Consider the following 11,038-nt stretch of genomic DNA (forward strand, 5'->3'; position numbering starts at 1 on the left):
GCTAAAGTCCTCAGGAGGATGTGGCTGCAGAACCTGCTTTTCCTGGGCACTGTGGTCTGCAGCATCTCTGCACCCACCAGCTCACCCAGCTTTGTCACTCGGCCCTGGCAGCACGTGGATGCCATCAAGGAGGCCCTGAGCCTTCTGAAGAAAAATAGTGAAGTAACTGCTGTGATGGTGAGTGAGGAAGGGAGTGTGGGCCGTGCCTGAGCCAGTGCACTGGCCCGGCCCGGCCCCGTCAGCTTGGTAACATGGTATTTTCCTTTTCTACAGAATGAAGCAGTAGAAGTTGTCTCTGAAATGTTTGACCCTGAGGTAAGATACTTCTCTCTGACACACCTTCCCAGAGGCCTCTACCTTGGCGGTGGGGAGTGGGGGGTAGCTCCATTTTAGATGGACTCTCACAGGGTCCACTTTCTTTCCAGTTGCCTGGCTACCAGAAGGAGAGGTGCTCAGGTGGCCAGTGGCCTTGCCCCTGTGGCAGTCATGTAAATTCCTTCATTAGCTGAGAAGCCATGGAGAGACCTAGCATTCAAGGGGGTGGGGGTCACCAGGAGACTGGTGGGTAAGCAGGAGTTACTTTGAGACCTGTGGAGACCAAAGTGCTGACTACAGAGAGGTGCAGAAGTATTTCAGGATCAAGCTTTGTTCACACAGCAGGTCTGGGGGATGTCCCATGCTGCTCCTTTCTGCCCGATTGATGGGAGGATAGCAACCTCCTTTCCTGGGGACTGGGACCCTCTTGAGATGCCAGGGAATGTGACTGTGCTAGCTGAGGGTGGCCTGAGCCAAATGGTGAAGATTCATGTTTGCATGAACAGGGCAGTGTGTATGACTAGACCCGGCATCATCCTGTGCCCCTCCCAAACCCTACTCTTGGGGGACAGGGCTGAGAACAGGAAAGAGTGATGGGGAGGATGTCATGTGCCCACCAGAGGGCACTTGGCCACTACTCACCAAGGAGTGGACATTTCCCACAGGAGCCAAAATGCCTGCAGACCCACCTAAGGCTGTATGAACAGGGCCTACGGGGTAGTCTCATCAGCCTCAAGCAGCCCCTGAGAATGATGGCCAACCATTACAAGCAGCACTGTCCCCTTACGCCGGTGAGTGTCCATGTCAGGTTCCCAAGCTGGAGGTCTTGGCCTAGGAGGGTTGAGGACTGGGTAAAATGAGGGGACTTCCATGGTAGCTGTTCAAGACCCCAAAGGGTTTCTGTGTCAACAGATTTGTAATGATTAGCCCCTTCAGAGGGCCAACAGCCCAGCCTATTGTTATCTCTAGGAGTTAAAGCCATGGATCTGGGAGCCTACATACTCCCTAGTGGGAGTATGCTTATGCTTTTATTATCATTAATGAGCTCAGTGGTGAGGCAAACCCCAGGAAATTCAGGGCCTGCCTAAGCAGGGTACATTCCTGGGCCCAAGTGCTACCTCCCAACAGGACTTTCCCCCTGGTCCCTTGTGAGGTGCCTAAATTGCATGGGAATAAGGAGGGGGTCATATCTGGATTGGACAAAGGCCCCAAACTGTCCTTTCCTGTGAGAAGTGAGGTCTGTGGCCTTGACTCCTGTCCCTTCTGGGTCGCTGGAGCTGGCCTCTGAGAAAAAAGGCAGCTTGTCAGGTGCCTGCCCCTGGCTGCGACTGACGGAATTGTGCACCCTTTGGGTGACACATGGTGGCAATCTGTCACCTGACCCGAGCCAGGAGGTGGGCCCAGAATGGGTTCTAACAGGCAATGCAGAAACACACTGGTGCTTCCCTCACATTACCCATTCATACCTGGACTCAGTTTTCTTTTTCTTCTTTTATTTTTAAGGAAACTCCCTGTGAAACCCAGACTATCACCTTCAAAAATTTCAAAGAGAATCTGAAGGATTTTCTGCTTCACATCCCCTTTGACTGCTGGAAGCAAGCCTAGAAGGGAGGCAGGCCAGGCCAGCCAGTAGCCAGCCCTGAGAGAGCACCTTACAAATCACTGCCCTTGAACCTATGGATTGCTAAAACTCAGGATCTTCACCTTGGAGGGACCATAGTGGGGGCCGTGGCCGTGCGCAGGGGTGGGCAGAGCACAAACTTGCACTGGGACACGCTGTCCCTGATATGGGTTTGGTATGGGAGAGCGAGCAATGTTTTACATTGGCAGGGATCAGTAATATTTATTTATATATTTATGTATTTTAATATTTATTTATTTATTTATTTGAGATCATTATATTTATTCAAGGTGTTTTACAATAATAATAAACTATTAAAAGCCTCTTCTTATTTGTGCAATTTCCAGTTTATTTTCCAGCATGATGAATGCTGATGGTGCTCTCCTCCCCTACGGGGCAAGGATGGGAGGCGCTGCAGGGCTTGGGGGGTCTGAGGGACAGCACTGTCAGAGCAGAGGGGAGGCGAGAGATGGCCTGGGTGCTATATTCTGCACACCTAGACATCCTTTCCTGGGTGCTCAAGTAGTCCCAATGCATGACAAGGTTTTCAGGTTTACTTGGAAGTCCGAGGAACCTGGTTCCTGGTCAGTGGTCACTCTACTCCAGAAAAAGGAATTTATATTTCCTGGGGTTCCTGGGGCTTGGCTAGCCACTGGCTGAATGGGCCTGGCCTTGAGTGAGGCAAAACACTTACGCCCCTCAGAGGCCTGGGCCCCATGGCTATACCTAAGCCCTCATACTCAGGACTTCAACTGCTCCTAAGGTGAACCAGTAGATAGACTAGCTGTTCAAGAAAAAAACAAAAAACAAACAAACATAAAAAACCAAACCAAACAAACCAAACCAAAACAAAACAAAACCCACAGGGGCCAGAGCTCAGCATATTTACCAAACTTTCCCCCAAATGGGTGATCTTAATCTATGAGAATCAGAATGCAAATTCAGAACTTTTTAGTACATGGCTCTGGTGTAGCATTTTTCTAAGCTGCTTTTATTTTTACATGAAGTTTTGCATCTAATCAGGTGCCTTCCCTAAAATCCCAGGCCTTCAGGCCAAGAAAGACCAGTGCTCCTCTCTTCCCTTTGCCAGCCCCGTTGGAGGCCATGCTCCTGAAACCCATTCCCTCGTGTCCCTCCTGTGGACAATGAGGAAGTGGGTGTGTCCTCGAGTGTCAGGTGGACAGCAAAGCCAGCCTTCTCCTTGATAGATGGGCCCGAGGAAGCAGGCCTGGTGCAGCTGTTCCCCCTGCCTGGCTTTCTCTCCACCCCACCTACTCTCTCTGCTCTAGCCTGCACCTGCAGACAGCACCAGTCCTGGCCAAAGACCTGTCCCAACATGCAGAAAGAGAAGGGTCATGACTCTAGATGTGATTACAAATAAAAATTCTCAGACCAAGCCTGATTTTCAGCAATAACAAGAATCCATGAAGTGTGCTGTGGTCATAGAAAATGCATGAAAAGCATATCTTGCCCACTGATAAGGTCCTCTCTGTCTTCCACGTAAGCCAGTGATGACTGATAAGAGATTTAGCATTTCCTTAGACTCACATATATAGGTACTCCTCTCCACAGAAATGTGGAGTCAAGCCCAGGGCTCAGATCAGCTTGGAGCTACCCTCCAGTCATACCATGTACCTGTATATGCTCCTGGCTTGTGCACTCTGGGGATCAGAAAACCATTTTGCCTCCATGGAGACAGCCAGCATATCTGCTCATGACAATCACACTGCAGTCTGTGCTGAAATTCAGAAAGAACTTTCGGCTGACAACATTATATACAATGTAAGTCTGGGTCTTCATCAAACATCACTTTGCTCTTAGTGGTCCTTTGTGTTTCTGACCAGCTTCTCTTTCTTCCAGGGTTCCTTCAAAAGGCCCCAGAACACCAGTGAGGTAAGGTGCAATCTCTCTGTGGACCTTTCTTACCACATCTGAGAGGGATCATCACTCCCGTCAGCACCCAGGGCAAAGAACAAAAGATACCAGAATGAGAAATCTGGGGGGAAGGCTGAGTTTGCGTTTGGAGCCTCCAGCTCAGCTAACAGATGAACTAGCCAGTTTCTAGGCTTTTCCAGGCTGTATGATCACCACCCTAGATCAGCCCTGGGCCTGGGGAAAGACCACTCACTGCACAGCTTACAGTACCTACCAGTGTCCTGTGGGACAATCAGGGTAGGGCCTGAATTTGAGTTCAGGGATTCTAGCCAGGGTGACCAGGGATGGATGATAATGGAGGTCAACTTCTGCTCTGCTCTACACCACCATCATTCCAGTGCCCCCAACCTTGTTTCAGGAGCCCTGCTATGGGGAGTTTACAAAGGTCTTCATCTCTACCCTGAAGCAACTTACGAAACACAACGCGCATGACCATCATATAAGAAAGGTTTATAAGGACATGAAAGAACTCACCAGAATCTGCCCAAAGCTGGAAGTAAGTTCCTGTTTGCTCTTAGGGGAGTCTCATGCCACTACAGCCAGGGGCTGAATGGGACAAAGGACTTCTTATGGCCCCCATTGCCACATGTGAGGCCTCAGGTACTACTTTCTGATCCAAAAGAAGTACACTCACTGAGAGTAGCTAGGGCTTAGGAGAGTGGGAATTTAGGGGTTGTTTCAGAAGTTTCTGTTATGCCCTCTGCCAAAGTCCCTGTGCACAGGGGTCAGTGTGGAGCAGGTCTGAGACAGGGCTGGTTGGGAAGGGTTGCTCAGTGCCAACCTTGGTTGGATGGCCAGTCCCAGGGAGCTGTGGTTTGCCCTGCTCTTGGAATTCCTTCAGGGCTGGTGAGCCCCACTGGGAGCCCACTATATGGGGATAGGCAGTTGTTTAGGGGGGCGTGTTCTTGGGAAATGACCAAGGTGTTCCTCTGTGTTTGACTTCCTGCTTACACATCCCCTGTGTGCTCTGACCCTGCTTGTCCTGGGCAGCCATGGGACCTGCCCACACTTTGCTGCTCTCTCCCCAAGGCTATGGATGGTCCTCAGACCCTGTGTTCCATTATCACCATACAGCCTCCAGTGGCCCGTTAAGGGCCTGCCCATTATCTCCTAGGGGATGGAGGGTTTACAGGACCCTTTTGGCTGGTAGAACCAAGTTTGCTTCTTTTTTTTCTACTAAAAATGATTTAAATACGTATTTCTTATTTAGCCAACAGAATCACCCAAGAACTGTACTACTGAGAAAAGTAATTTCTCACAGTTCAAGGAAGCCTTACAGAGTGTTGTCATATCCATAGAAGGATGGAAATCCTGTAAAAGGGTCAAGAGCAGCCTGTGAGACTTCATCTTCTCAGTAAAGCCTGGTTACAGCTGCAAGAAATGGAATTGGAGGAGCCTCAGGAACAATTTATAGCCAGGGTGGGGTGGGAGTTTGCTGGCTCTGGGCTGGCTGATGAGACTGTGGGTGCGTAATGGGGGTTGGGGTGTGCCTGAGGGAATATTTCTGTAAATGATACAACAGCACCTGCTACTTTAATAAAGTTGGGGTATATAAATGCTGGTGAGTGAGAGTTGTGATAGAGTTTAGTCTCCCTGGGCCTTGGTAAATTGGAAGGGGCAAAGGGCTGGGGCTGATGGTCCCATAGCCAGGACTCCTGACCTGGGCAGCCGCGGTCTCTCAGGTGGGGGCCCAGGAGGGTGAGTGGGAGCCCCACCTCATCTGCTCGTCTGCTGTCCCTCCAGTGCCAGTGGACACATAGTAGGGGCCCCATCAATGTCTGTGCAGCTTATTACTAGCCCTCTTCTCCCTGTGCCCTTCAGAACTTGGTAAACTGCTCAGGGGAATAGGGGCTTTGAATCTACACCCAGAGGACTGAGCACAGTGGGCAACCTGGGCCAGGTGGATGAAACATCCAGGGATATCTCCACCCCCCTAGCTTTTCCTAGACCGTCAAATGGCTGTCTGACTTCAAAGTAAACTGACTGACTTAAAAGTAAAGCTATCTGACTTCAAAGCCCCTCACAACACCCTTCAGGGTCCCCTTGGTGTGTTAACAGCCCACTCCTCAGCTGCTGTTACGCCTAATCTCCCAGCACATGGGGTCCTGCCCGTAGTGAATCTACCAGTTGCTCTGGTCCTGAAGTGCTGCCAGACTGAGGTACTTAACTCTGATCCCCTTATCTTCAATTTTAACCCTAACCCTGATTTGAAGAGTTTACTGGAGGTAAGAGCCTCCTACAATCCAAACCTCCCAGACCATGAGTTCCTTTACCAAACCAGGAAAGATAAAGATCTACTGCTCTGGAACACCATTAGGTTATCAAGCTGCAACCACAGTTTGGCCCAACGCAGACCTGTAGGGAGTGTGCAACATCTACCTTCTGATAGGGCTTGCCGAGATGTGGAGCTGTGGGTTATGCGTGTAGCCAAGGCACAAACATACTATAGCCCTGCCTGCCTCCATTCCTTGCTCCAGGCTTCACAGACCACTCCCAGCTCATCTCCACTTTGATAGGCCACATCAGGCCAGATCTGCAAGTGTGACTGAGTAAAGTTGCCAAATTATCTCAGACATGGAGGGTGGCCCTGTAACTCAGTTCTGGGTATCAAGGCTGATGGGGCCAGAGACCAAAGATAATGAAGACAAAGCCCCGAGGAAGCCCATGGTGTACTCCCCACAGACTGTGAGCTCTAAATATAATCCATCATCTCCCCTCACCTGCCACTCCGCATGGGTGCTAGGGGTTCCCAAGATTACTCCTCTGTAATGAGCACCAGAGCCCGCAGGATGCATGGCAGGATGGGGTTGTGGAGACACACTGACGACAAGACCTACCACTTCACTGCTTCAGTCTAAGGTATCTAACAGTGGAGGGCTGGGGGGCTAGCATGTATACCCTTGTCATCCCATTGCTGTGTTCAGGACATTAGGGTGTACACATGCCTGGCCTGTCACTAACTTAGTTGTGACACTGAACAGACACCTCAGTCTCTCAGCCACAGTCCATACAGGCAGGGTGGGCTCTAGCCCCAGAGGTCAGACCATAGCCAAGGTTCAGGGTCTTTGTCAAGCTAAAGGGCCTCAGAGAATGTGGCTCAACTCTAGGGAAACTAAGGTTGATCAAGAGACTCTGGTGCCTCCTCTGGAAAACAAGAAAGTTGGTAAGAACATAGGTAGCTATTCAACAAGAAATAATTGTCCTCATTCCCCTGCCACCCTTAAACCTTGGTCACCAAAAGGCCATCCATGAAGAGATCCTGTGGTGAGGGCCACTTCGGTTTTTTACTTTTTTTTTTTTAATGTTTATTTTTGAGAAACAGAGTGCAAGCAGAGGAGGGGCAGAGTGAGAAGGAGACACAGAATCTGAAGCAGGCTGCAGGTTCTGAGTTTTGAGCTGTCAGCACAGAGCTGATGCAGGGCCTGAACCCATGAACTGTGAGATCATGACCTGTCAAAGTAGGAAGCTTAACCAACTGAGCCACCCAGGTACCCCAAGCCACTTGGGTTTTCTATGTGCCCTAGTTTCCCCTCTAATTAGGCTCATATCTAGACAGTGGTAATGGTTCCTGTTGGGGGCTGGAACCAGTGGGGAGGGGCATGTGGGTACTGGCAGGCCTGAGCCCACAGCTCTCTGGGAGCCTACTGGCTCTACTGCCTCAGAATATATGGAGAGGCTGGTACACTGGAAGGCTGGAGCTCATGGCTAGATATCTGGGCACAAGAGATTGACCTGACCCACAATTGGCTGGGAATGGCCCTATGCCCTCCCTTTCCCTAGGATGCCAGGGAAAAGGTTCAAATTACATCCCTCCAAGGAAGATAACCATGGACAGATACGGGTCAGGCCTATTCTGACCCTGAAGAAACACTCCTGGCTTTGCTAGGTCCACCTCTAGACCAGGAGGGAGCACAGAGCTGGGTGTCCTGAGAACACAGGCTCATCTGTACATCAAGACTTCCCAGGACAACTGAACAGTCCCTTTCCCTTTACTTCACAGGGGTCTCTCCAGGGACTACCTCAACTCTTTATCACCCTCTACCTCCTAGAGCTCCCCTTTGCCCTCAGAAGTCAGTAGTACTGAGGTTAGAACCAGGAATCTAAGACACCCACTTAAGTGGTTGTGCAAACTTCTCACACATGTGAGGCCTCAAGAACTAGAACAGCCCCATTGGCAGCCACATGGTGGTCTCTGTCACAGGCCACAGTGGGGTTACATTCTTTGACTCAGCATTCAAATTTGGGAGAGCACACAGAAGGAGGGAAGCTTCATCCACAGAAAAAGCCAATTTGTCAGTCCACTAAAAAAAATGATGGACATGAAGCTAACATGCCAACATGGCAAGGCACCTGTGAAAGGTCCAGAATGGTATTGATGTGGGATGACACCAAGTGAGCTAAGGGCTAGCAAGGAATTGGGATGATGATCTGGGTGGTGGGATAGCAGGTGTATTTTCTCCTTGGTTTTCTACCCTGTGATGACTATAAACATGGCTGTGGCTGGATCTGAGGAGAGATACTAAATGCCAAGGTCAGTGGGCATCTTGTGGTTCCCGTATTTACAGAAAATTTGCATCTTCAGTGTCTTCAAGTAAATGGGGCTCTTGGTGGTAGCTTGCATCAAGCGATTCCCCAAGTCGGTGGTTCAACCAAGATGCAGGTGATTAGCTTACAAAGAGGGGCTGCTCGATGTCTAGAGGGATGTCTGCTCTTTCTGACATAACATGGACAGTCAGTGAGGCCTGGTTATGCTTCCTTGGCAGGCAGGAAAGCTCTCACTGTAGCCCTAGAGCTTGCAAGTTACTGTTCAGGCATCCTCAATTAACCTCACAACTCTCCTGTGCATGGAGTGACAGGTGGGGGCTACACATCTGGCCTGCACCACACAGCCCCAAGTGGGCAGGACTGGCCCTGGAAACTAGGACCTGAGCCCTTATCCCTCTTGTATCTTGGTTCCCACACATGTGCATGCTTAGGAATTCAGGGTCTATATAAATGAGAGTGGACGGCAGAGCTGCATGCACCAGACACATAGTGTGCCAACCTGGGCTTCTGAGTAACTTGCTATTTATGTCGAAGGCACATGGCTGAATCCAGCAGCTCCTGTCGTGGACCCTCCCACATTGTTACATGTGCTTCATGAAAAAGATATCTGGTATTTGGGTCTCTCCTAGGCTTCAGTCTCCTTAAAACTGTAAAGTGGAGTTGTGGTAGGGTCAGAGAGGCACCAGCCCCAGACCAGCCTGCTATGACACAGGAAGGTCTACTGTCCTGACGCTTAGGGCAAGGTCAGGGAAACCTGTTTCTGCTAAGAGTGTCCTGATGCTGGCCCTGTTTTCCTGAGGAGAGGGGAGGCTAGAATGCTCATGGTATCCAGGTCTGCAGAGCAGGTCAGAGCAGGGCAAGCCCCAAGAAGGGAGCTGGGGATGGTGAGGGGCCATCTCACCTTCTGTTAGTGCTGGAAACACACTTCTCCCAAGGCCAAGACAGGCCTGGGACTTCTGCAAGACCACAAAGGAGATAAGCTAGACTGAATCTTGAGGCCTGGTTTGCAGAAGCCCCCTTTCTGGACCCTCAGAGGGTTGTTGCCCTCAGAAATGGCTGACCAATTTCCCTCCTGTGAGGAGACCCTGAGCTATGGCTGCCAGGAAAGATGCAGCTTCACAACTTATTTTTCACTGTGGTTTGAGATAACAGCAGCGAAATAGTTTCATGTTGCTGCCACTGATGTTATCTCTGGCCCAGACCTGCTCTTTCAACCTGAGAGATGATTAATTAAAAACTGTTCTCCCTTTCTTTTCTTTTTCTCACTTCAAGGGAAGATCAGCACAAACTCCCCAGGTTCTGCCCTCAAACATACTTCCTGGCCCTTACCCAAGGGGAAGATCCACATTTCTTCAAGATCCTGCAGTTCTTCTGGAGGCAGAGTAAAGCTTTTTTAAAAAAAATTATTTTGAGTTTTGAGTTGTATGTTAAGTACACGAATCTTTAAGTGTACATTTCAGTAACTTTTTGTATATGCCTATACCAATATAACCAGCACCCGAGAGCTCTAAGATACAGAGCATTTCTAGCACTCCTTTTCAAAGGCTGCCTCTGCTTTCTCCCTTTTAGTTAGTATCTACCACCTTAAGTGTCCAACCTCTATCACGACAGATTCATCTTGCCCTTCTTAAACTTCATTTAAATGGAATCATAGACTGTAGTCTCTTTTATGTTTGACATCCTTTGTTCAATATTAGGTCTGTGCAATTCTTTCTGTTTTTTGATAGAGCTGTAGTCTATTTTGTTTCTGCATAGGAGTCCATCATGTCCCACCATGCACTTTCCCATTTCGCTGCTGATGGATATTTTAGCTGTTTCTGCTTTTTGGCTAACATTAATAAGGCTGCTACAAATACTCCTGTATTCCCATCTTGGTGAGTATTATGTATGCATTTCTGCTGGAATTGCTGGAAATGATGTGGAATTACTGGGTCACTGGATATACATATTTTAGTTTTAATAGTTATTATTAAATATTTTTCCATGGAAAAGTCTTGTGTAAGCAATATTATTGGTTTTCCTACCTCTTGTAGACTGCTGTCCATCAGATTCTGGATCTTTCCTCTCCTTTCACATGATCTGAAACTACTTTTCAAAGTCCTCGTTATTACTGGAAATTCTTCTCTACATTGTTCAGTCTTGCCCAACTGTCAACATTCTGACAAGCCAATTGTTGGGAAACAAAACCCAAATCCGACTAAGCCTCAGAGGGTGCTCACAGGGCTATTGGACTTGCCCTTGGGGAGCTTGGCTTGGACAGGCTGCAGGGAAATAAGCACATTGATAAGAGCAGAAATCAGTTTACACTCTCCACTTCCCCATGCTACCATGGCTATATAGGGGTTCTGTCAACTTCTAGCATCTCGTTTTGGTAGCAGTTCACTCAAAAAGGGCCCAGTCTGACATGGATGTGGATGGTGTCTTGCCAGTGCATTCTTCAGTGTAGCCCTTGTCCATAAGTCTCTTGCCCCATAGCCCCTGGAAGGCCCCAGGGAAACTATGATGTGCTACCATCCTAGGGGAGAGACCAGGCTAAGGGGCTCAGACACAGCATCCTGAGCTCCTCTCAGGGTCACCATCCCCTAGTCAATCCCCCATCATATCCTGGTACTTTCACTTTCC

The 11,038-nt window shown here is 49.2% G+C and overlaps 1 protein-coding gene across 3 annotated transcripts; it reads left to right on the forward strand.

Moving 5' to 3' along the window:
- On the forward strand, window positions 1-5,390 carry CSF2 (colony stimulating factor 2). Of its 3 annotated transcripts, XM_029941422.1 has the most exons (5): window positions 1-177; window positions 274-315; window positions 3,797-3,829; window positions 4,230-4,367; window positions 5,082-5,390. In XM_029941422.1, exons 1-5 carry the CDS (start codon window positions 19-21, stop codon window positions 5,208-5,210), a joined length of 501 nt encoding a protein of 166 aa, XP_029797282.1. In that variant the 5' UTR covers window positions 1-18; the 3' UTR covers window positions 5,211-5,390. The 3 variants fall into 3 exon arrangements, with proteins under 3 accessions (XP_029797282.1, XP_029797284.1, XP_029797283.1); XM_029941424.1 differs by lacking the exons at window positions 3,797-3,829; window positions 4,230-4,367; window positions 5,082-5,390 and adding exons at window positions 981-1,106; window positions 1,819-2,221; XM_029941423.1 differs by lacking the exons at window positions 1-177; window positions 274-315 and adding an exon at window positions 3,519-3,718.
- Window positions 5,391-11,038: the final 5,648 nt, after the last annotated feature.

This window comes from Suricata suricatta, chromosome 6 (assembly GCF_006229205.1).
Source record: "Suricata suricatta isolate VVHF042 chromosome 6, meerkat_22Aug2017_6uvM2_HiC, whole genome shotgun sequence".
In the NCBI taxonomy this organism is placed as follows: Eukaryota; Metazoa; Chordata; class Mammalia; order Carnivora; family Herpestidae; genus Suricata; species Suricata suricatta.

Coding starts and splice junctions, on each gene's coding strand:
- CSF2 (XM_029941422.1), top strand. CDS start 19: ATGTGGCTGCAGAACCTGCTTTTCCTGGGCACTGTGGTCTGCAGCATC. Junction 178..273: donor GTGAAGTAACTGCTGTGATG/GTGAGTGAGGAA, acceptor CCTTTTCTACAG/AATGAAGCAGTAGAAGTTGT. Junction 316..3,796: donor CTGAAATGTTTGACCCTGAG/GTAAGATACTTC, acceptor TCTTTCTTCCAG/GGTTCCTTCAAAAGGCCCCA.